The 27321-nt window shown below is 40.5% G+C and overlaps 2 protein-coding genes across 4 annotated transcripts in view; one reads left to right on the top strand and one right to left on the bottom strand.

Moving 5' to 3' along the window:
* LOC134530416 (uncharacterized) overlaps positions 1-27321 on the bottom strand; it is a 211555-nt gene that overhangs the window by 125104 nt on the left and 59130 nt on the right. The gene's annotated exons all lie outside the window — the stretch shown is intronic.
* LOC134530035 (glutamate--tRNA ligase-like) lies at positions 807-14480 on the top strand. Its single transcript, XM_063364563.1, has 2 exons — positions 807-857; positions 13605-14480. The coding sequence occupies exons 1-2, from the start codon at positions 807-809 to the stop codon at positions 14478-14480; spliced, it is 927 nt and encodes a 308-aa protein (XP_063220633.1).

The following is a 27321-nucleotide window of genomic DNA, read 5'->3' as shown; positions in this document are numbered from 1 at the left end:
GACTAGTGGATATGCAGGAAAAAAAAAACAATTTTATCTATCTTTAGTTAGTTTTAAGTGACTATAAAGGTATCGCTAAATTTTTTATTGAATGTATCCTTTTCTTAAGCCTATTCACAAAATTCACACACTAGGACAGCCTCATCATCTTCGCTATTTATTCCCGCACAGGTTTTGCGTGCCCATTTTTTGCACATGGAAAAAGCGACCCAACATTCAACACACTATAAGTAAAATTCACTTCAGTATAAGCATTCACAGTCAGAACAATCCTCAGAATCACTCTCGTTAGTTTTGGGTAATCTCATCAACTCCTGCTTTCTCCCTTTATCTTCAGGCACTTTCCTTTTTTTTTTTTTCCATTCTCAATTGTATTCTTTCTTAAATAATCTTTTCCTTCCTCTTTCTTCTTTGGAAAATTGATTTCCCTCTTTCTCATATATAGAAGCTTCTAACTCATTTTTGTTTGGGGAATCTGTTGAGGCAGCGGTCTTCTCCCTCTTCCGATCGTCCTTTCACGCTTTCTTTAACCTTTGTAATGGGCATTATAATTTCAGGTGAAACATGGAATGAAGAGGCCCTGCTGTCAGTTGTCCGCCAAGAGCGTCCAGGAGTGGAACAATTAGCCTCACTAAATCTGACCATCTTGGTCGGCATGTCATCATTAGAGTTAACTGAAACCTCGCCAGTTTCATCATCCAACCTGACAGGCATGTCGTTTTTTAACGTGTGTGCTGGGGAAGGCAAATTCCAATTGTTCAGCTCCAGATATGATCATCTCTTCAGTTGAAGGCTTAACAAGTCCAATGTCATTTGTGTCTGCTTGGGAGAAAATCGGCGTCGGTGAATACGAATGGGTCAGTTGGCCACATTCCTGTAGCAATTTTAATCGCAGTGCTTTGAATAAAACCTTATCCAAAAAAAGCGTTGGAATTTGAAAGAGAGTTAAGAACTTCCCTGGGTTTCCTTACAGCCATTTTCGAAGTTCATTGCTGTAACGACTTAAAGGCTTCTAAAAAAAAGAGAACAAAGTTCTGAATCTGTGAGAGCAATGTGGTGGTAGGCATAGCAAAGAAACGCCACTCTCCCTCGCGTAATCTACAACCTCAAGGTTTTTGGTATGTGTTGAGTGGCCATATAATATAAGGAAAGTCTTTTGAAGCCTTACAAAATTCCACAAATTTTCTAAACCATACAAGAGATGACTCAGCAGTTTTCCATCCAGTGCTGTGCACCTCAGTCCAGCCTCATGGAGGAAATCCGAACTCAAATTCTTTCTGCTTCTCCTTCTTTGGAGGAAACATAAGCATCACGGCATGTAAGTTCCGTTTGCCGACACACAAATAAGACCGATTACAGTTCCTCCCCTTTCTGCGGATGTAAACGATTCGACTTGACGTTTCGCCTTGCAAGCTGTGATCTCCGATTGGTTTTTAGGGTACACTGAAAATCCCGTTTTATCGCAGTTAAATACTTGAGAAGCCGTTAGTTTGTGCGTGCCGAGTAAATTAGTTAGCAACGAAAATAAATCTATCTAGAGCTAATTAAATAAAGCCATAATTTGCTTCGGGTTTATGAACAGATAAAGTAGATTGTCTCTTAAGGAATCCACTGGCCCAACCTTGGCCTGCGATTCCATTTTGAACTCTGTATCCAATGTCATTTCTTACAGCGAACTGATAAGCTATGCTACGCAAGTACTTCATTGTTAGACCGAATAACCCAACCTCCGTGGTTTTTAAGTAGTTAACGAGCTCAAGTTCCGTAAATACGTTTTTAAATTTTTCAGCCGTTTCATCAATCTTGTAGTCAGGGTTTTCCCTTATTTTTTAACGTGTCTTTACAGAGACGGGTGGGGAACATCAAATTGATTAGAATCCTTCAAATACCCAGATTGGCCAGAAATAACAGCCTCGACAGCATTTTCATTGCCTCAGTAGAACATGATTGCCTATTTTTTTTTCTTAGTCTCGAACCATATGAAATCGAAAAAAAAGTTAGGTGCTTACTTAAAACAACCTCTCAGATAAAAAGATTGTGGGGCATAATAGGGTAGGCCTACTTCCCGATTCCAAACCACTCGTTCTGCCCCAGGGACACGATTCAGGTAAGTGGGGTAAGGTCACTCGAGAAATAAACACGTAACCAAACGTTTAACTACACGAAACTAAAGAAGATTAAACGTACCACATGCTTGTACTAACTATAGTAAAAATGTAAACAAGTATGTATAACTTAGCTTTGTAAAAATAAATTATCAGAAGTTACAATACAGTAGTAAAAAAAAAACACACAACGAAAATTTTTCGTACCAACACTCAAGAAAACTAGACCAACGTGGCTGCCGTATTTGAGCAGTAACAGGTTTATATAGTTATACTTTTTGCCGTCCGCTGGCAGCACCTTCTTGACACTGAAAAAACGTCGAACTTCATTCCACCCCGGTACCCCGTTGTGCTCCGATGTTCATGGGCGAAACTCTGTAGGATTCCCAGGGGGTGGTTAACGTTTGTGATTTTGATTTAACAGTTACGATTTCGCAAGCGCAAAGCGGGCCTTTAAGAGAGTGGATTTGTGTTTCCGGGGGGTTGAGAAAAGGGGGGGGGGGGGTGCCCTGGCTACAATATTTACGTTTCATAGTTGGTATCCCCGTTGAAACCAAGCGTGACGGACTGAGACACCTCCCGAATGAAACGTGGGCGACGACGGCGCTGCTGATGACGTGGTCGCCTGCCACCGCGCCACAGCGCACGACCTAGGATATCCCCGCCAGGGGTAGATCCTTGTTCGTGCGCGCCGCCGACCGCAGACCGGCCGATACTCATCGCTCGCCTTGCTGAGTGCTGCCGGGGGGAGGGGAGTTTGACGCGAAATGCCAGCCCGCGATTCTTCTGTTCGGCGTGGCGCGCGTCACCAGCAGGCATCCTCTCGCGCGCTCTTCCCGCTGTTGCGCATGCGCGGCCATCGAGTCACTTTCCAAATCGAACCGTGTGCGACGTCAATCGATCCTTTCTTTCCTTACACCTTGCATGTTTTTTTTTTTTTTTTTTTTTTTTTTTTACCTTTTCACCCCGAGCTTCGCGAGACTTTGGCGCAACACTGCCACTAGCTTTCACGACGTATCTTGTTCCGACTCCTGGTTCTGCCTTCCCGATCCCTGACATGTATACGCTGATACGTACGGGCACGCATTTTTCGCGAAATAATCCAATAGCTCGTTAGACTGAAACAAGGCATAACCGCGCTAATGGTTGTTCCTTTGTAGAGACCGGAACAATTTCGGGGGTAATGACCTCCATGATAGACTCCCATTTCCTCTACACACTCGGGCATATGCCAACTGTTCATTGGCTGCTGACTTGTGAGTCGTCTCGACTGGGTGGCCTGTTATTCGACACTTCTATGAGTGGGTATCTCTAATTGGCCCTCATTCCTCCAGATTAACAGTGAACCAATGACAGAAGCAGCACTAAAGTATAATTATTTGAATTTTAGCATAACACGAAATGAACCCGCGAATTTTTCAGGCCTCTATTCCTTTGTAATCGGCGGCCGTCTGCAAGAGAAACCATACAATGCGTTTGCTTCCGCACTGGATGGCTATGATTGGTGTGCTGACAGTATACACGTACCTGAACTACACCCAGCCAACCACGTTACACAAACAATGCTACCAAGTTTTAACGCACAGCTGGTACGGACATCTTTTCACGAGAAGAACAAGTGATGATTCTTCCACAAAATTACCGGATTTGTGTCGTCTATAATGAGCATGCTGTCGACAATACGGTTAAAGAACAAATAAGTGCAACGAATAAAACATCTGTTTTTCTTTAGAGCATAATTCTTGCTTCAGGGTATAGTACACCACGCAATATTTAAACATGAAGCTGAATATACTAAAGACTACGCCATGTTGATATATATATTTTCATTCTTTTGTTATTACTTTTATTTAAGACTGTACTTAAGGTTAACTCAATACCTTCCTTGCATTTGAAGTTCTTCCACAGATATTCACTTAGTGTAATATCATAGACGTGAAAAGACGCGCAAACCTTTTTAATGATCATTACTTGTGCGACTTTTTTTTTACCCCTTGTTGTTGAAGTAAGTTTTAAAATACAAAATTATTTTTTTTAATCCCCTCCCGAAATAAATGCCTGTATCCACCACTGAAAAAGAGAGTAACAGTAGTATACATTGGCCGGTCCTGATCCTGGGTTCTGGGCGTGGAGCGTGGAGCGGGTCAATGACCGACCGCCCTGACGTCACGGCGGCCATTATGGTCTCAAATTTCTTCACAATTCCTTTAAAATTCCTCGAGATTCCTAAAAATGTGCCTATTACACACGGCACACAACAAACCTAAAGTCCAATCCTCCCTACACTTTGGTTAACATGTCCGGAGTAATGGTAGCAACATCTCTTCAATTATGTGTCTGAACCCTGGCAAATAATTAGGTAACGGTGGAACGTAGACACGAACTTTTATAAAGCCCCAAAGTAAAAAAAAAATCGCTTGGCGTTATGTCAGGTGAACGTGGAGGCCAGCGAAAAAAAAAGAGCTCTGTCGTCTCGACCATTCCGACCAATCCCGATCAGAGACTTCGACGTTCAACCTCTCTCGTACGAAGAGATTCCAATGGGGAGGTGCTCCTGTTACCAAATACGGTTTACAGGTTCACCCTCAACTAATTATTGGGGAAAGAGCCATACTCTTAAAATAGGTGACGCTGCAAGCGAGAAAACAACAAAGCAATATTCTCGCATGCACTTATCTAAAAATATATGAGTTACTCTTTAATTGTGACCTTGGAAAAACACTCTAAAACAATTACAGCAGATACTATTAGTTTTTGTAACTGGGGCATTATTTTATGGACACTGTATTTAGCGAAGGGAGAGGCTCTCTCCCGTGGTCGCCTAAGGCTTCCGCCGGCAACAGGACACCCCTACGATGACATCATCCCTCTAGGCGGAGCTCGGGTGAGGTAGACAAGAATGTCAACCGTGCGTTTTCGACGTCCCGACAAACCGCAGGCCACGAATCGGGCGGGCCAGGTGGTGACGTCACCCTCTGCCAACGGGAGCACGAGACACTCATGATCCAGGCAGGAGGAAACCGTCGCGTCTCGTGAATGACGTCAGGTGAGACAACACGCCGACATGGTAAAGTCGTGAAGGAAAGAAAACCGAAAGTTTTCCTCCATAGTTATTGCGTGAACACCCGGAAAACTCCCGCGGCCTTCTATCTCGTCCGCACATTCCTGTTGACTGTTCCGGTGCAGCGAGCACCACGTCCCGACCGTAATGAGCTCACTGCTGAGAGCTGACCACCACCATCCACGCCAACAACATTAGTACATGGCTGCTTGCCTCACGGATTCCTCCCATATCAAACAACACCTTGCACTGCGGCCAGTTCACGCTCCTTCAACGCGTATTTCTCCGTCACAAAGTCATCATGCAGAGAAGAAACCACACACACACATTCATTTTGTGTAACCATGTAATGGAAGTATTAGAAATTTCCAATGAATCCATTGAATGTCTTGTACGTGTGTATTAAAAACATATAAATCCATAGGAAACGTATGATGATATTTGTAGGAATTATGACCTCAGTGTGAATTACTTTAATAACACCGCGTTCCTTCCTCAAATACCGAGTGTAAGCTAATGGTGGCTCTGGAATATTTACTTTTTTTAGAGGCCTTTTCCTTGGAAAATTGAAAAAAAAAATTGACTCTTTCAAACAAAATTTTAAGCAGACTTGGAACTTAAGTTCTGTGGATGGTGTTGCTCATTTATCTTATGAAATTTTAATATTCTTTCCTGATAATGTATCCTCGGGTAATTCGTAGTATAACTGCTTACGATCGAATTACGGTGGAGTCGCGTGATTTATAGGTACGTGGTCATTCAAAGAAAGTGTTTTACCGTCTAAGTACTTATGAAAAACCGTGTGCATAAATTGCGTATTTGCTGCAGAAAAAATGTGTCTTGATGTAAGCTTTTGGACATACGCCATTGCTATGCACATGCATGTCTGTAGAAGAAAACTACAAAAAACACAAATTAAGCAAAACATTGCTGTTGACAGGGTATAAAATTTTATTTGCTTAATTTGTGTTTTTGTCATTTGTGTTTTTTGTAGTTTTCTTCTACAGACATACATGTGCATAGCAATGGCGTACGTCCAAAAAGCTTACATCAAATCATGCACTCCCATTGCACAAATCTTTCAAAGATAATTAAAAAATGTGTCGTGAAATACAGTTTGTTTTGCTTGTAATTGAGAAAGGGAAATATGCTGGCACACACACACACACACAGGTATGCAAGGTGATGGCTAGAGACACCTGAATTTCGCGGATTCATTTCGTGTTATGCTAAAATTCAAATAATTATACCTTAGTGTTGCTTCTGTCATTGGTTCTCTGTTAATCTGGAGGACTGAGGGCCAATTAGAGACCCTCACTCATAGAAGTGTCGAATCACGGGCCACCCAGCCGAGACGAATCACAAGTCAGCAGCCATTGAACAGTTGGAATTTGCCCGAGTGTGTAGAGGATATTGGAGTCTATCCTGGAGGTAATTGAATCCGCGAAATTCACGGGTCTCTAGTCATGGCCGGAACTTGGTCGCGGGGGGAGACGGCCGCGCGGCGACTGCGCAGTTCGTCGCCCCGCTACCGACGGCCGCGACGCACCGGGCGGGTTATGTTAATGCCCCGGAGTGGCGCGCCAATCGCCGACAACCACTTCCGAGAAGCTGGCCGGGCTGCGCAGTTCAGCGGCTGTGGCGAGCACGAGGCGACAAACCCCGCGCAACACAGTAAACACTTGTTTACATGCAAGGCTCCACTGCAGTGGCAGAATTATCCGTTCGGAATTTTTTTTTGACGTGGCAACGTCTAATAAATCGATGGACGCCGGCTGCACGATCGAAAAAGTGTCCCGTTACGCACATTGTCCCGTCACGCTGTGTCCCGTTACGCTCATTGTACGCTTGCGCCGCATCTATATCTCTCTTCCATTCGATTGGAACAACCATCGATTTGACTTTTTCGAGGCGCGTTAAACTTGAAACACTCCCATTCGTTTCCTACTTTTCCTATCATCGTCCTATCTTTAACAGAATAACACAGATTGGAAGAAGTTAAATAGCAAACATGTATGAAAATTATAGTTAAAATAATCACTTCGTTAAAGTAATAAACATATTTGGATTAATGAGTGCAAATAAAAGTAAATTTATCAATTAAATTGTAGATTTCATTTCACTCCTTCTTTGTATCCTTACAAAATAGTGATAATTCAATAAAAATTATTCAATTTTATTCATAAAAGTATGCAATCATTTCATCAATGTTTTGTTATGACGTTTTCACGTTAAACTATTGTCCGTAAACCGACTTTACAGACAACTTTTTTTTTTAAGAATTTAATTATTTTATCAGGGTTTTTTTCCCCAAAAACCGAAATAGATTTACAGGATGTCTATAAGAGAATGTCCCAGTTTTAATAGGATATTACAACAGTTTAATTTACACTTTTTATAACAAACATTGAACTAACCTAGTTTTTCTTACAAACGTTCAATATGTTCACCTTTAGCTATACGGAACGCATCCAAACCTGAAGTCCGATTCTTCCCACACTTTTCTTTACAAGTCCGGAGTAATGGAAGCAATAGCCTCTTCTATTCTGTGTCTCAACTCTGGCAGATCATTAGGTAGCGGCGGGACGTGGACACGATCTTTTATAAAGCCCCAAAGGAAAATAAATCGCATGGCGTTATGTCAGGTGAACGTGGAGGCCAGAGAAAGAAAGCTATGTCGTCTCGACCATTACGAACAATACAACGGTCAGGGACTTCCGAGTTCAACGACTCTCGTACAAAGATATTCTAATGGTGAGGTCTGAAAATAAAGATTTACTCTTAGCAAATTTCATAACACAAAACGATTTACGTTCAGGAGTCGTCATTTTGCGAAGGTGGCACTGCAAGCGAGAAAAAAAAAAAAAGCAGTACTCACGTCTGAGCCTATCTAAAACTTTTTGAGTTACCTTTAATTGTGACCCTGAACCAAAACTCACAATAGTTAACAACAAATGCAGTGCAGAGCTATAGGAATAAACTTACCTGACATGAAAATGAAAAAAAATATAACCAACTCCTCGTCGTATTACCCCAGAAAATACAAAAGCTTTACCATAAAATAACTTAGCATACAAACTCCGCGCTGATTTCCAAAATAATTGGCAGGATACTACGAGATAGATTAGCATTAGATTCCAACTACTATTTCCAATATTTCCAAAATTATTAACACCATAAAATTTGACATTTGCTGATATGTAAGGCCACTACTATAATACTAATTATATACCTCTCAGCCCTCTCCGGAAATGTATCGTATGTCTCCGAAGTGTCGCGTCATTAGAATCCCTGATTTAACTCCCAAATACTTATAGCTAGCTATGTAGCTAAGTAGCTAAGTAATACACTGCGCGCAGTCGGGGCTCTTTAAACTAGCCGAAACCTAGAGGGAGACAGCCTGGTGCCGCTCTAATGTAGCTAGCTGACGGGCGCTGCCCCTGAACTCCCCTCCCCTGCTGGCTGGCTACTGGGCCTAATGGCCTACCTCGTTGCCTTGTCTCTGTCATTGGGGAGGAACTCTAATTGTCGAGACTGAGACGTAGTTTCGGGCTCGCCCGCTAGATGGTAGCTTTCATAATGTATTACTAACATTATAAGTATTGATTGTGAGAAATAATGCATATTCTATTATCATGCCAACAAACCAGTCAAAAAATAATTCACTTTATTTTGGTAGCCACACATTTTGTGGCGTGGCATACCAGAAATTCTGCGTCTCCTACTAATTTATAAAGAACATGCTTTTTTTTAAAATTACAAATCAGAAATAAGTGTTTTATCGCACAGTTTAAATCTCTGTTACTAAGGAATTAGTCGTCAAGTAGTTAAATTAACTTTATAAACTTAACCTCTCATCCGAGTAATTTTTGATATTAGTTATGGACTCACCCAAGAGATAGCGTCACGTGTCGCAGTTTCAGTTTCCTCTGTAAGAGTCGCACTATGACCTCTATTATTCTCGTAACTCTATCAATAGTTTACTTTTACTCTATTTGTACATAGAAACATGACAAACCTTTTTTTTTACTCCACAGAGCTGCCATAGGCATAAAAGAATAAAAATAAACTTTGCTTAAAAAAACAATTAAGTGTAAGAATTCATTAGGATATATATATAGGTAATGTTTGGTTACTCCGTGATATCAAGTAATGCCGTGATAGATAGAATTCTCTCAGTAACGGCGTAGCTTGAACTCCAACGAGATTAGGATTTTTTCCGCTAGATGACCGACATGTTCAGTAAGCTGGCAAGCCCGCTCGCTCCATCTCTAGGCAAGTTTACGAAGTTCTACGACTATATTCGTCTTGCGGAGCATTGCGGACGAGATAGTTAATGGTGGCGAAAACAGAGGCGGACGTTTTTATTTTTAGAAAACAAACTTTTCAACCTACAAATTTCATTTTAACGCCAGTTACAGGTAAGATACAGCTAATTAACATATATAATTTATATTAAAGTTTTGTAACTCGTTTAAGGCGTGCGAGCTTAGCAATGTGATGATTTTTCTTACGTTTAGGAATTTTTTTTCCAGTCTTCGCACTGAAATGTCGCCGAAGCGGACAAAGCCAGGACGCTCCTACACGTCTGAAACCCTGAAAAAAGCTTTGCGTTTGGTGAAGGATGAAGGATGGACTGTATACAAGGCTAGTAAACGCTTTAGTATCCCTTAGAGTACCCTCAAGGATTATTGTACTAAATTTTAGCAGATTAAGATAGTGCAACCCTAGCAAAAATCGGAAAGCCTTTCGTAATGCCACCTGAACATTAAATTAAGGTAGTAAATTACGTAGCATCAATGCAATCGCTAGGCTTCAGGCTTACAGTTAACCAGGTCTGATGGTTGGGATATAGGGTTGCTGAATCTGCAGGTCTCAACCACCCTTTCTCTTCAGATAAGCAGATGGTTGGTTTGTTTTGGCGGGATAACTTGAAGCAGAGATATGGTCTAACACTCAGGACGCCAGAAATTTATCTCTTGAGCGATCTGCGATGGCAAAGCGAAAAAGTCTAAATGATTTTTATGAAAAAACTAAACAATTAATGAACGAACTAAACTTAGTAGATAAGCCAGCACGACTTTGGAACTGCGACGAAACTGGGCTCTCTTATGTCCTGAGGTCTGGGAAAATAGTCAGTAAGGTGGGAAAAAAATGGATCTGCAACAGTTTCGTAAAGGATGGGATCTATCCATTGAAAAAAAGATGCTGTTTCTGATTATGCCCTAGCTTCATCGCTTGTTACTCAGGGACAGAGAACGGAATCGTCTGCAAAGGAAAAGGCTACTGTAGACGAAATTTTGAAGCTCCCAGTAAGCCAAAAGGAGCGCAAGACTAGTAAAACTGACCCTTCTGCAAAAGTATTTTCTACGAGCACACTAAAGCCGTCAACATAAAGGGAAGGCAGGGAAATAAAAAACAAATTGCATATGGCCGTAGCCATATATCGAATCCACGGAAAGAAAATGACGATGTTTGTGGTGCATGTGGCAGTTCCTATGCAGATGATGCCAAGAAGAAGAATAGAGCTGAGTGGATCGAATGCCAGTTTTGTAGTGTCTGGTATCACGTAAAATGCCAGAAAGTTTTGGACAAATTGTATTTTATGTGTGATGGGTGCGAGGAATCTGATGATAGTGACTAAAAACTGCCAAGGAAACGTAATGCAAGTGCTGTCATTTCTTGTGTAAATTTATGTTTAAAAGCCTATTTTGATTTTTATACTGTTTTGTTAATTAGTATGTTGTGCAATAGGCCTATGTTTCGTTATTGCCTGTCAAATGCACCAGATCTTCTATGCAAAATACCAAAAATTACTAAGGTGACTTAATACTAGCTCTGTATTTTTTTTTAAATGTTTTAAATAATATTTTTAGTATTTTTACTATTTGTTAATTATTTTGTGCAATATCATGTTTTTTTATGGCCTGCCTGATGCACCAGACCTTCATTTCAATGTTATGCACCATTTAATTTAAATAAAAATATTTACCAAAGTCAAATAACACCGCCAGTTGTAAACATTATACTATCACGAAGTAACCTAAATACTATCACGGACTTAGTTGAATATCACGAAGTTACCTACTTATACTACCAAACATTTTTAGTTAATAACTCAGGGCACAATATGAATATTTTCAAAATTTTTGTATGGATTTGTTGGTAAGAAATCCCTCTATCGAAAAACATTAATGCAAATAACCATTGCTTAATATTTTCGAAACTGTAACAGAAAAGGCTTAGTATCACGGAATTACCTAACTTTACTACACACACACACACACACACACATTTGGAAAACAGCCTACCTTCCTCATTTACGTTACATAATAGCATGAAGACGGAAAGGGGGAATGGTGTAATAAGCTCAACAAAATAAGAAATATGTAAATACACCGTGGGAAAAACGTTTTTTTGTTATTAATAAACAAACTTTTGGCCGCTTTAAAAAATAAAATAAGGGCATGTATGGTGTCTAAATTGTAAGTTAAGGTTCAGTTTGATAAGCAACAGCAATAAATCATGGGTATATAGATATCAAAGATAGGTTTTCTTCCCATCGCTTTGCTGCATTATCCGAGCTATAGGGTCAGCAGGACTTTTATGGTAGGGCATCCCAGACGGTAAAAAAACAAGCAAACATCCGTTTCTGATGTTTCTTTATGTTGACAAATGTCCTGAATATACAAGTCTTTTACTTTTTAGGACGGAGGAATAATCTACACATTGCTGTCTACGTAACGAAGATACAATGTGGGGATTTCCTAAATACTGACTAAATAATCCGAGATAGAGTCATCCGGGTTGTTAAATCAGCAGTAAATCTGATGGATTGATATTCATAAGTGTGTTTTACATTTTTAAAAGTTCAGACACAACGATAATATTAATTTTGTTTACGTCATGCACACTTTAATGCTCCGAGGTATGGAACACGATTTCGTGTTGGGTAAATGACTTTCAAGCATAACTTTCCGTGTTTTTTTTTTTTTAAATCAGGTAACGACATTGATGGGTAGAAGTCATAATTACTAGTTGGGAGATTTTCACGGCAGTTTGTTCAAGGATGTCTGGGCACAAATATGGCTTCCAGTAGTCCAAACAGGTTTATTTCGCCACGTGTAATTTATCCAGATTCAATAATCGTTGTAATTATTGTGCCTGCGCAGTTATCTGGCGTGGTTTAACACAGCCGTGCCACCGCGCCCGGGGTAACAGATAACCACAAAACGATCGTCGTCAATAATACAGAAATTTCCCGCGTGCCTGTCGTCTCGTTTCGTGACGTGCCCCCTCGGAATGGTTGGCAATGGTTAGCTGTGGCCATCCCAGAGATTTTTCACGTAGGTTGTAGACACTCGAAGATTTGTTTCATACACTCTCGTAACGATTTAATCAAACCGTTCATGACATCCGTGATGTTGGCGGCTGAAGTCGCTAAGGCGTTACCTTCAGAACCCCTGGGAGATCCGGGTGTGGATCACGGATATCGGCTGCTTATTTTTCTTTGATCATTAATTATATTCATGAACAGAATCTTTTTATTTATGTATATAAACGGATTATTATGTTGTTTTTGTTTTTTATATTAAAAAAGCAGGGGCCTCACACAGTGAGATTGTTATATCATTTTCTTGTCATCACTAGATATTAATTTAAGGATTTTCCCGCTAATTTATCACAAAAGGTCTTTTGCGTTTGTTGTAAGGACCCAAAAGATCTCACCAGATATTTGCTAGGCCTTATTTTTGAACTGTTAAAGTTCATACAATAGATACTAATTATTATGAACAATTGAGTGACGTTCTACCGCCAGGAGATAATATTTGGTTAAAAAAAAAAATGAAAAAATTGAGACTAAATATAAAATGCACGAGCGTATTCTTGTTGAATATGCGAGAAAATCCAGGTAATAATAGTAACTAAAAAAAGAGGAAATGACAAAGATGACATGAAATATCGAGCCTTAATACAATGGGATTTTCAAGATTACACAGGATTCCGAACCTCTTGGCAAATTTTTGAACCACCGCCGATTCTACCTTCTTGCCATATGAACGTAAAAGTATAATGTCTAAGTCACACCAATGTCTTGCGTCTTTTTCAATTCACCGGCCATTGATATATAGCAGCAGCCGCTGAAAAACTCTGGAATATGGTGCCGTAAATTTCACAGGTGATTCATCATTATTCGAGGAACATACTAAGATTTTCTCTCAAATGGCAAAGAGGGGGAAAAAATACCGTGCATCCATCAAATATACAATAGTCATTGTTTTGCAAGAAACCACATGCAACCACAAAGTACGGAAAAATATTGATAATAAACTACCCTAGCTATACAACTCCAGCTCAACTACCCCAGTTCTACAATCCCAGCTCTACAACTCCAGCTAAGCTATCCCAGCTCTACAAACCCAGCTCTACAACTCCAGCTCAGCTACCCCAGCTCTACAACTCCAGCTCAACTACCTCAGCTCTACAACTCCAGCTCATCAACCCCAGCTCTACAACTCCAGCTCAACTACCCCAGCTCTACAACTCCAGCTCATCAACCCCAGCTCTACAACTCCAGCTCAACTACCCCATCTCTACAACTCCAGCTCAACTACCCCAGCTCTACAACTCCAGCTCAACTACCCCAGCTCTACAACTCCAGCTCAACTACCCCAGCTCTACAACTCCAGCTCAACTACCCCAGCTCTACAACTCCAGCTCAACTACCCCAGCTCTACAACTCCAGCTCAACTACCCCAGCTCTACAACTCCAGCTCATCAACCCCAGCTCTACAACTCCAGCTCAACTACCCCAGCTCTACAACTCCAGCTCAACTACCCCAGCTCTACAACTCCAGCTCATCAACCCCAGCTCTACAACTCCAGCTCAACTACCCCAGCTCTACAACTCCAGCTCAACTACCCCAGCTCTACAACTCCAGCTCAACTACCCCAGCTCTACAACTCCAGCTCAACTACCCCAGCTCTACAACTCCAGCTCAACTACCCCAGCTCTACAACTCCAGCTCAACTACCCCAGCTCTACAACTCCAGCTCAACTACCCCAGCTCTACAACTCCAGCTCATCAACCCCAGCTCTACAACTCCAGCTCAACTACCCCAGCTCTACAACTCCAGCTCAACTACCCCAGCTCTACAACTCCAGCTCAACTACCCCAGCTCTACAACTCCAGCTCATCAACCCCAGCTCTACAACTCCAGCTCAACTACCCCAGCTCTACAACTCCAGTTCTACAATCCCAGCTCATCAAACCCAGCTCTACAACCCCAGCTCAACTACTCCAGCGCATTAACCCAAGCTCATCAATCCCAGCACAACAACCCAAGCTTAACCATCCCAGCTCACAACTCCAGCTCAACAATTCCAACACAACAATCATCCTGTGAATTTTTTTTTTTTTGCTTGGTGCGCGTATAACTGTATTCCCTGTCGTCATTTTTTTTATAACGAGCCTATAGAAACATAATTTCAAAAATTGGTGGATGGAACCTAAGTCATGTGCCAACCACCCTCCAACACTGATAAATAAGAGATCTGCCACATCAGCTTTTTGTTCTGAACCCAGGTGGATTCTACAATGTTGTAGAAAATTGTGTATAGTCTGTACTAATGTCGGATTCCACATTCCACATTTTAATTTCGAGCTGAGTGGCGCTCGATTAGTTAATATTAACTGGTTAGGGATGTGTCAATAACCTTTGATCTTATGTTAAAGGACTTCTGAATGCGTAAATTAATTACCTAGCTTTACAACTCCAGCAAAACCCCAGCTTAACAATCCCAGTTCAACAATCTCAGATCAACCCCAGCTCAACATCTCCAGCTTAACTACCACAGCTCAACCTAAGCACAACCATCCCAGCTGTAAGGACTATTAAGTCCCTACTTAATAGTTTATGAGATCTTAAAGGCAATTATCTATGTCAGACCTAGCAAGCACTGAAAGTTTGAAATAATGACGTGTAAAAATTTGGAGAAAAAGCTCTTCATTTTTAGTGTATTATTTATTAAATAAATAAACAAACAGCAAAATCTCATAGATGGCGCTACGTTTCAAATCAAATTTTATTTTTATCCATGTTGTGCTCATTTTCGTTTATCAATGTACTACGTAACCTCACTTTTTTTGTATTATTTTTGATTTTATTCTCACGTGTTTACAATTATTGATATCTATCTTCAGCTGTCAATCTACAGATATAATAATAAAACAAATAATATTAGCTGGAGAATCAGAGTTCATAAAATTTTATTTATGTTAAAAAATTTGTAAGTATTAATTAATTCTACCTTTCCTGCAAATTTTATAATCTAAGTTTATAAAAACTACAAAAATATCTATGTATTAAGTGCTTGCTTTATATTTTATCATTTTGATTGAATTTTTACTAACTTTTATTTATTATAAGTAAATGTAATATGAGTATTTAATAATAAAATAGAATTGAAAACTTTAGGTATGTTAATCTGTGTTAAATTTTGTATTTTAAATCCTTTCAAAATCACTCAGCCACAGCAACGCGTGGCCGGGTCTGCTAGTCTTATATATTTTTTAATTCAATATACTTACATCGGTAATTATAGTAATACAGTTATTTAATATGTCCTATTAATAGTAATTAATACTTACTGCGACACCATGTTTAGATCAAGTGATAGTATAACTTTCTAAACAACAACAAAAGACGACTTTAATTTCAAAAGTTAAGTAAACACAAAATCACACACACACATATATGTGTGTGTGTGTGTGTATACGTATATTGATGAATGCAAGAAATCATCTAGTCAAACTTTGGTACTCAATAGACGGCATTGAAGTGTTTTTTTTTTGTATTCCATTCCCCAGGTAGGCACGTAAAGTAACGGAATGGGCGAAGCGCGGTGGAGTAGTAATACCCTGGACTCGCATTGAGGTCTCGGGTTAAATTCCCGTTACAGTGATTCTTATAAAAGGTGTTCCGTGGTCCGTCGAAATTACTTCACGTAATTTTTGGGACGGTTCCTTAGGCTCTGTCCGAATTAAAGAACGCAGGTGTGTACTTGCATCCTTGCTAACATCGCCTTGCTCCACGTATCCGGATGTATTCAATGTTTGGCCTCTTCAAACGATTTTAGCCAACAGAACAGGTTGTTTACATTCAATTTTTCACAATTTTGTTTGAGGGGAGGGGGGGGGGAATAATTATTAAACTAACATAAATTTATTGCCAATCAGAGTGTGGTTCTAGCTTTGTTTCGGTATGTATGAGCATGGTTGAATACATATTTTCTAACTAAGTTTAAAAATAGTGTTGCGAGGATACTTGAGGGAAGGCATCGAGGCAGGACAGTCGGTCCAGCGCCTCGCCTCCCGGACAGGTAGAACCCGGCACATCGGGGCGGTGTCGCGGCGCGGAACAGAGGTGCGTGGTAGCGGGTCGTTACCACAACGCCGAAATACCATAACGCCGAATGTCAAAATTGACCACAATGCCGACAGCTAGAAAACTGCTGTGTACCACAACGCCGAAATAACAACTGAATGAATTTGTGTGTGTTTCTTAAATGTACCCTAACGCCGAAATAACACAAACAAACCTAACCTTACCTAACCTAACCTAGCGTAATATAACCTAACCTAGCGTAATATAACCTAACCTAGCCTAACCTAACCTAGTCTAACCTAACCTAGTCTAACCTAACCTAACCTTTGTGGCAGTCCTGCAATGACATTTTTCGGCGTTGTGGCATTTCGGCGTTGTGGTATTTCGGCGTTGTGGTGCGTCCCCCGTGGTAGTCACTGTTGAGCCTAGTTCCAGAAGTGAAAGTGACTAGTGCACTTATAAAAAGTTTCATTACTTTGTGGACAAACAATTAAATTTAATTAATTGAATTAGGAGTGCGAATATTAGTTAATAAGTAAAACTCTACCTACTTAATTGTGCAATCCTTACCCCCTGTATTTTCCCCACTCGTAACAACATGTACCAGTTAAATATTATTACAAGTGTTCAACTTACTTAAATGTTATATAAAATATTACCGACAGTACGTGTTTTTCTTAATTAACAATTTTTTCTTTAACTCGGAGTATGCGAGAAGTACACATATTTGCTTAATGCGTACTTCACTTCCATTTCGAACCGCCCCCATGATGTCGCTTCGGGGGAACAAGTACGCACAAGTATTAAACTTCAGGCGAATACGGACCTCGGCGAACAAATGGTTGCTGCGATTACCACAAGACAGTAGCACTTATAATTGCTGCCTTGTGTTTTGAATTTTAATAAAAAGAAATCACGTTACGCATTTAAGTCTGTTATATGGTCGGTCTGACCAAACGCTATCAGTTCTTTTCTTTGAGAAGTAACCCTGAGATGCAAAAATGTTGAATTCTGGGGTCATCATGGAATCTAATTTAAACATGTCTTGTAAAGTCAAGTGACAGCATTTGTCATACGAGAGGCACGGTTCACAAATATAAGATAGGTCAGTTGCTATAGGAAAAAGGTTTGAGATAAAATTTAAAAAAAAAACCTCATTTTTTAAGTGAGACTATCTCAATCAATATTGGAGGTATAAAAAAAGTGAAAAGAATTTTTTATATGATTTTAATGCTCTTTCACTTTTTATTAAAAACGTTTTCTCTTAAGGTTAATCATTTTCGAGATATTTCTTTAAAAATTAAAAACAAATGCCTTTTTTTTATAATTCTTTCTAGTTTCTGACTACCTCACTTCCTGTTCATCAGGACTTTTGTTTTTAATTCCCCTGGACACTACTAAATACGTGTAAAGTGTAACAAAAATATCAAATTTAATTCAACTACGAGCGAAATTTGAGCATATTTTGACTGAGCTATTCCTTCATTAGAACTATTGCTAGTTTGAAAGCTTTCAAAAAACGTTTCTGACAAATTATCTCTGTCCTGACATATGACAGTTGATTATTCCTCTGCGTTTTACACGATCATATTTTTACATATTTTACAGATGCTGAAACAAACAAGTACATTTTCTAACGAGTCATTGATTTATAAACCTCCCTCTATACGTGTCAGTGATTGCACGTGTGTAAGTCGTTTTGCTAAAGCTCGACAATGAAATATTTTACATTAGTTAATGTTTTAAAAAAGAGTAATTAATAATAAGATTATTTCACTTAACGTATAAAACGTATACGTAACGTATAACTAGGGACAATAACATAATAGTTTTGTTAAATGTCATTAAATGGCGTTAAGAATGTACGGGAGTAAAAGTTACAAACATTTTATACGCAATGGAAGAGATTTATATACTGATATTTAGAATAAATAATTCTTTGAAATTTATTTTGTACTCTGTTTTCTTTTTGTTTTGTAAGTTGTTAAGTGATATTGAAATTTATTGTGCATATAGACATATAATATAAGGTAAATACAGCTGTGGTACATGGGAACTTGCACGATTACAATTTCGCTCAAAATTACTGTGCCTCATTTAGCCACAGTCTGTTTCACTTAAGGTGGCTTTAAATTACATTTATTGCGACGGCTTAAGTCCTTGGCCACTGAATATTTTACTGTAAAATAATGAAAAATTATTAATACATGATTAGATAGTCTTGCACTACATGAATAAGTGTTATTTTTATTTATTGCTTCACAAATTATTAATGCTTCACATAATTAATATGTCAAAGTCTCAAATTTCGTTGTATGACCTGTCAAAAATGTCACCTACTATCATGATATGATGATTATGTGGCTTTTTTGCATTGAAATTTTTTGTGCATGTAAATAAACTCTTCAAACAACTCTATAATATAGATAAACGTTTTCCGCAAGAGTTTTATACACCAACTTAACTTAAAGTTACTGGGCCCTTATTATTTGGAAATTATGAAGATGATAAAATAGTACGTATAATCATTTGTTTGTGGTATTTTTATTTTACTTCCAGCCATTTTTAAATTATTTTATGTGACTTGTATTGCAATTTAATGCACTGTGTTGTATAATGCTCCCGAAGGAGAATTTACAAACCAACCTTACTTCTGAAAAGTATAGGTAGTAAATATTTTTAAAATTTTCTATAAACTTATTTTAGATCTAGCTATGTAAAAAAAAATATTAATTTATCACTGCAAAATAATATTCACTGCACGTATGCAAAAATAAATAATTTTTATGTACATGTTTACTGTTTAGTTATTTCTTTAACATACAATTTTTTTCCCGATAAAAACGAGTTTCTTGTGTTATAGCTTACTAAAGTTTTTATGAATGTATGACTAAGTTCGTGCACATATTTACACTGATCAACCATTTATGTAACAGTGTCCGGTATTTTATAATTTCCGCTTTGCATACATTTGGTTGAACTCATATTAAAGTGGATTCTTTGAGGTACTTTAATTAATTTGGTGAATAAAATATTTATTTTATATCCAATTGGATAAATTTTTATTCAAATACAATTATTACACCATCTGGAATCAAACGCCAATGAATTACTGATTTATGTGGCAGTTTTTAAATAATTGTGTAATATTTCAAGTAATTATTTTTTGCTTTCGGTTCTTTAAACTTTAAACAAATTACATTTTTGTGTTAAATATATTTACGCTTCTTTTTGACGAGCATAACCTCCCGCCTTGTGAATGCGCTGGCCCTCCACACACAACGGAAACAAAATACTAAAGATTTATATATATAATACGCGCCCGACCTTGAGACAAGCGATACTATAGCGCTCTAGCGTGGGAGACACTAACCACGAGTGCCTTCTTTTCGAAAGCAGAGCTGTCTGGCGGGGGAGTTTCCCACAATACCTCAGTTTGGATTCCAAAACCGGCAGAATAAATCGTATCCCCTCCGCGACTTCTATACGTTATATATAGTATTCAATGCTCCCACCGACCCTCGTTCAGCGACAGGAAATGAGGTCAAGCGATGGTCGAACCCGCAACCGGCCAGTAGAAGGGCTTGCCAGGCGTCTGACCCCATGGCCCCCACATTCGATTACGGGTACTGGACCCAGGATTGGAGACGCCTCCCCATTTTACAGTTACGGGCTACATTATAAATATTGCATGGTTATTTCGTACCGACACTCTATTTAGAATGTTATTTAACCTGAAAATACAGGATAAAATTATGGCTACTATTTTATAGGTACAAACTAAGCTTTATTTATACAATTATTTTCCTTTGAAATAACCACAGCGAGTATGTATATTTATTTCACACACTGAGATAAACTAGACCCGAGCCTGGAGGGACCCAGGGGTCCACCCAGTCCCACCTTTGTGGGGGCCATGGTCTGCCCCTCGCGGCGCCCTTCAGCGGCCCCAGAGCCCACCCCGAAGAGGTCGAGGTTTATACTCCCGGGAGAACACGAGCATAGCAGGAATGGCCTGTGGTTCCTTCGGGTTCGTTCATTTGCGTTGCATACATAAAATTCAAAAATTAATCATTTATCATCAGGGGCGCAACAACAGGGGGGGGGGGGGAAGGGTATTTTGCCCCCCCCCCCTTCCCTTCTGAAACCTTGAAGTGGGGGCAAACGGGGGCAAAGAAAGTGCTGTACAAGTCGGACATGTTATTTCCACTAGCTGTGTAATCAATTTTTAGATAATAAAACTGCTTAAATAGCACCATTTTCCACCTTGAAATACAAATTTTCCCGGGGGAGGACCCCCGGACCCTCCACTTGATGATTCTTTATAAAAAGGTATATTGCCCCCCCCCTTTGAAAATTTAGTTGTTGTGCCCCTGTTTATCATTATTATAGTAATGCCGAAAATCTTGAACAGGCGAAACGTTGTACAAACTATTTATAACACTTGTTTAAAATATCTGAACCCATTTACAAAACATGAAATAAGCCTACATTATAAATTCTTTGGCTTGGTGAATTAATCTACGCACATACACAAAAATTAAAAACTGTATATGTACGTAATTTAATTTATTGCCCTTGTCATTACCTGTATGTTTATGTTATCTTGTGCTATGTTTATACTGAATTAGTCTGAAGTCGACCGTCAAACTTCAGCTGCAGGTTCATCAAGTAAAAAAAAAAAAGAGTTGAAAACAATTGTACGACTTTCGGCCTAAAGTGCATTCCAAGACTGGTACATGCCTTTGAAGTTGCAGGTGAACAGTTTTTTTTTAATAATAAATAAACTATAAACGATGACAAGCGAATCATCTGGGTAATATTTGATTAAAAAAGTTCTACATACACTGCATATCTTGTGCTGAAATGAAATTATTTTATTTAAATAAAATAGGCTAACACCCTTATCACCCATAAATTTTCGTGACGTAGAGGAATAATATGATTTTTAAATATGGATTATTAATATAAATGCCTTAAATGCCACTGACTCTTATTGATAAAAGATGCTTGTTCCTCAATTAACTCGCCAGTGAGGAGACACATACTGCAGTACAGAAGGTATCTGATTCGCCCTGAAATAACCAAACAGTGTAAGAAATAAATATTCTTACCAAAAGTGTCATAAGAAGGTATGGTGGATTTAAAACAATCGTTTTCGCGAAGAATCGTCATCTCTAACTATAATTACCTTAGGGTTTCTCGAAACAACTGTAAGACAAATTGATGAAGTCACAAAAATAAAATAAAAACACAAACAAGCGATGGAAGTTTAACTTGACGCTAACCGAATCTGTAGGGTTCATGCATTATTTGCGTAAAGTTTTCGAGACTATAGCTGAGAGTTAACAGACTGTAGCATCGTCTGTGTACGTGATTGGTCGAATTTCTTTCAGGTGCATGTCAACTGTCAGCGCGCCAATCACAGTAATTCAGTGTGGAAGCCAAAACGTCCTGACTGGCCAGGCCACCAAATTACAAGGAAACAATCGCTAGCGTGGGCATACATTTTTGCAGTCTAATGAGCTGTCAGCAAAAAATTCATGCGCCCCCCACCCTTAACCCCGGTATCTTTTGCAGACGGCCGCCAATTACAAGGAAGAAAAAAGCTGGCGTGGGCATAACATACTGCATATTTTCTCCCCCAAAAAATGCATGCCTCTAACCATACCTCAGGGTGTGGCAAAAAAATCTAAAGACTTATTTTATTGATGGCGTCGCAAAACTAAAAACACAAACCCCAGACAGGCAATGGGTAGGTGCTTGTATAATTCACGGAAAAATAAAAAATCTGAACGCCCATTAGACTGCAACAAGGTGTACCCACACCAGTGGTTTCTTCCTTGTGATTGGCGGCCGTCTGAGAGAGAAGCCACTAACATGTAGACACGTAGACCTGTACCTGAAAAAAAGAGCGTGTTTAACTCAGTACATAAGATAGAAGTCAAAATTCTTTGGCAAATCAAACCTGACTCGTAAGTATATAGTTAGGGGTAAAACTGCAGAACGAGAAAAAGAGAAAAAGAGAAATTTTATAAATAAATATTACTCACTGTTCAAATACTCACACCGTAATAAAAAAAAAACCTCCGCCTGTTACTGTTTATTCAAACAATTCTGCCATTTGTAACACGCCAAATCTCTGAACGAAATATGAAATTAATAACAGGTAGTGCTATATATGCGGGAAATGCAGGGACTGTCTCAACAGCGCTCTCTACGCTGCTGGTTGAACAAGGAGGAACGCGAGACCACTGGAAGCAAAAATAACATTCAAGGCATTCACAGATAACTGTACAGGATACCTATATGACTTATTATTTCGTTCATCTAACTCTCTCGGTTCCATTTTTTTATTGGGTGGAGGGGGGGGGGGGGCAGCGGACGCATCATTGCACAAGGAGGAAAACGAAAACGAGCCCAGCAACATATATGGCATAGTGTTCTCTTTATATCTCTCTCTGTCCTTCTCACGTAAGAAAAGTTTCACAACAATGTTTCACGATAACGTTGCAATAAAATTCGGCATGGAATCACGCTCGAAGAAAGTTTCGCTTCGAAAACTCGACCAATGACTAGAGACCTGCAAAATTCGCGGTTTCGATGGCCTTCAGGATAGACTGCACATACCCCTGTACACTCGGGCAAATAACGCAAGTTGATTGGCTGCCGACTTGTAAGTCGTCACAGCTGGTTTGTCTGTGATTCGATCCTTCTTTGGTTCAGGGTTTACAACTGGTTGAGATTCGTCCAGATGAACAGTAAGCCAATATCAAAATTATCTAAGAGGTATATGTGTTTGAATTCTAGCCTATCACCGAATGAATCCGCGAATTTTGCAGGTCTCGACCGATCACGAAACACAGACGATGCCACAGTGTGGTCCAGGGTGTAGAAAGCAGGGATGCGTGCTGATGGCAGAGGAGTTAGCACGGCCGCGGTGTCTGGGTGACGCACCGCGGCGTCCTGGCGGGCGGCCAGGCCGCGCGCTGATTGGTCGGCGGGCCACGCCGCGGCATCGTGGCCCGGTCCCCGTGGCGCAGAGGGGGCGGTTCCCGGGAACTGCGCCGCTAAGCGCGGGGAGCGGACCACTTGCCCGCACCGAGCAGCCGCGCAATCAAGCCTCGTTGGCGCGATCACAGTCGCGCTGTCACGCGAGTCACGCATCGCCACTACCGCCACGCGCTACTCACTGCTTCAGGCTACGTACGTCTCATTTCTTTGCCCTCCACTCTGGGTGACAATTTTGTCACTACACGGAAATATTTTTACCCCCTACTTTTTTATTCCTTTGGAAAAAAAAAATTGCCAAGAAATTATTTGTAATCCTACAATATTTTTACAACATTGTTTTTTTTTAGAATCAATGCTGAATACAAAAAATTGTTAAATTTTGATTGATGTTTAATACAATCATAATTTTGTTTATACCATGGAATAATAATCGAATACTCAACAATTGGCCTTTGTTTAGGTATCATGCTTATTAATGTGCGCAGTTGGTAGTGGGAAGTTATTCAGGGAACGGTTTACAAATAACCGTAACTAAATACTCGGGGAAAAATCTAAACCAAATATTACTGGAAACATTTTTTTATTTTTATTTAAGTGATGCAGTTTCTTTAATTTAAATGTACAAATTTCTGTAATTTTACTCGATGATTTCAGTTTTCTTAGTAAAAAAAAACTGTTAGCTATACAGCCTATACGTAACATAATGAAACCCAGAACTGCCAAATTCGCTTTATTTCCTGGTACCACGGCGAATTCCCCTCTCTTCCACGCAAATAAGTCGATGTGTATTTTCCATTGGTTTCTTCCAAATTTAACCTTTCTGCAGGTATGCAATGTTTGGTTCTTTTGAATTCGGTGTTGTTGTTTGCTCGTACTTTGGGGCGTGTCAAAACAACCTGTAGTCCAATGAGAAGGCAGTAATCGCCGGGAGGAAGCAGAAGATTATTTCACCGAGGCGACTAAAAATGTCAAGTTATTAGTTGTTATAACTCTAGGCCAGGGGTCAGCAAACCGCGGCTCGCGAGCCATGTACGGCTCTTCTCGTAGCACTTCACGGCTCTACAACCCACAGCGCTGCCACAGCACAAAAAAAAAAAATGCCGAACAAAATCAAATGGCCCAATCACAGCGCATGTCCTACCATCGCACCTCCTGCCACCGCACTCGTCCTGATGCTTTTTTTTATTTCAATAATTAATTAATTAAAATAAATTAGGTTTTCTTGTTTTATCAGTAAAGCTCTACTAATGACTACCATATTTTTTTACATTCACGAGTTTTTAGTTCCTAAGAAACAGTTTTTTTATGTCTTTATATTGAATTTGTGAATAAAAATATTTTGATTTTATGTATTTTTATATCGTCTTAAAATTCCATGTAGACAGAGAAAATGCACGATGCGGCTCTCTGAAAAATTGGAGAACCTGTTTGCTTAATATTTGGCTCATCTCACTGGAATGTCTGCTGACCTTTGCTCTAGACCAATAACGTCAAGTTCCAGAATGTATATACCATCTAGAACAACTGACCCTGTACTGCAAGCTGTTGTTTGCTTATATTTAAGCATCCAAGGGAACGCTGCCGTTGTTCAAGGCTTTTCATAGTGAGGTGACTTGTCTAAAATTGCCTGTTCTCAAAACTAGTACCAATGCAAAGGAGCTGATGTTTTTGCAGCCAACTTCATGTGGTTTTAAAAGCTCGTCATGTGATGCTTTGCCAATGACAGTTGGGAAAAGGAACCATTGTGGTCAACTACTTTTGAGGAGTGTCAAATTGTAAACAATATAGAAGACGCAGACCACAGTGCCCTTCAAAAGTCTAGGACAATTACGAAATTCGTACAATAAGGTCCTGTGCTTAAATTTTAGTACAATCTTTTGTAATACATTTTTTTTCCAATGTTCTTTTCACCAAACAATTTTTTTTTTAATTTTTTTTTTAATTGACTTACTAATTAGCAAGATTTTATATTTTCAAGCTTTACAAAAATTGAATTTTGGCGTATTTTACAATGTGGCATAATATATAGGTATCTGATATCTTCGTGTTACAAATTATATCACCCCTTGATTGGAAATTTATAATATACCAAGAAGGTAAAAGTATTGCGTAAAGTGTTTTTTGAAAAATAATTTTGAAATAATAAATGTTTGAAGAAAAATTAGTCTCAAATTTACCAAACTTTAAAAATTTATATACTTTCTACACTTACTAAGCCAATGAGATGGAATTTTCAGTGTCCTATAAGATAAATTAAGATATATAATTTATTTATCAATAAGTGTGTGAAGGCCGTTGAAATGTGTGTGTAGTAGTCGACGCAGCACCGCCGCCCTGCCACGCGCTTTCCTCCCTAACCAGCAGCTAGGAGCCGCGGGCTCAGTAGAGCTGACAGGGTGAGCTCAGTAGAGCTGACAGGGGTGGCTGTTCACGGGCCAAGCTACACAGAGACTGTGACCAGCAGCTAGGAGCCGCGGGCTCAGTAGAGCTGACAGGGTGAGCTCAGCTAGCTCCAGGGGTGGCTGTTCACGGGCCGAGCTACACGGAGACTGTGACCAGCAGCTGGGAGCCGCGGGCTCAGTAGAGCTGACAGGGTGAGCTCAGTAGAGCTGACAGGGGTGGCTGTTCACGGGCCGAGCTACACAGAGACTGTGACCAGCAGCTGGGAGCCGCGGGCTCAGTAGAGCTGACAGGGTGAGCTCAGCTAGCTCCAGGGATGGCTGTTCACGGGCCGAGCTACACAGAGACTGTGACCAGCAGCTAGGAGCCGTGGGCTCAGTAGAGCTGACAGGGTGAGCTCAGCTAGCTCCAGGGATGGCTGTTCACGGGCCGAGCTACACAGAGACTGTGACCAGCAGCTGGGAGGCCCGGGCTCAGTAGAGCTGACAGGGTGAGCTCAGCTAGCTCCAGGGACGGCTGTTCACGTGCCGAGCTACACAGAGACTGTGACCAGCAGCTAGGAGCCGCGGGCTCAGTAGAGCTGACAGGGCGAGCTCAGCTAGCTCCAGGGATGGCTGTTCACGGGCCGAGCTACACAGAGACTGTGACCAGCAGCTGAGAGCCGCGGGCTCAGTAGAGCTGACAGGGTGAGCTCAGCTAGCTCCAGGGATGGCTGTTCACGGGCCGAGCTACACAGAGACTGTGACCAGCAGCTAGGCACCGCGGGCTCAGTAGAGCTGACAGGGATAGCTCTGCTAGCTCCAGGGATGGCTGTTCACGGGCGGAGCTACACAGAGACTGTGACAAGCAGCTGGGAGCCCGGGCTCAGTAGAGCTGACAGGGTGAGCTCAGCTAGCTCCAAAGACGGCTGTTCACGGGCCGAGCTACACAGAGACTGTGACAGCAGCTGAGAGCCCGGGCTCAGTAGAGCTGACAGGGTGAGCTCAGCTAGCTCCAGGGATGGCTGTTCACGGGCCGAGCTACACAGAGACTGTGACCAGCAGCTAGGCGCCGCGGGCTCAGTAGAGCTGACAGGGTGAGCTCAGCTAGCTCCAGGGACGGCTGTTCACGGGCCGAGCTACACAGAGACTGTGACCAGCAGCTGAGAGCCGCGGGCTAAGTAGAGCTGACAGGGTGAGCTCAGCTAGCTCCAGGGTGGCTGTTCACGGGCCGAGCTACACAGAGACTGTGACCAGCAGCTGGGAGCCCGGGCTCAGTAGAGCTGACGGGGTGAGCTCAGTAGAGCTGATAGGGTGAGCTCAGCTAGCTCCAGGGATGGCTGTTCACGGGCCGAGCTACACAGAGACTGTGACC

This window comes from Bacillus rossius, chromosome 3 (assembly GCF_032445375.1).
Source record: "Bacillus rossius redtenbacheri isolate Brsri chromosome 3, Brsri_v3, whole genome shotgun sequence".
Taxonomy (NCBI): Eukaryota; Metazoa; Arthropoda; class Insecta; order Phasmatodea; family Bacillidae; genus Bacillus; species Bacillus rossius.
The sequence above is the reverse complement of the archived record's forward strand: the minus strand, read 5'-3'. Positions and strand labels throughout refer to the sequence as shown.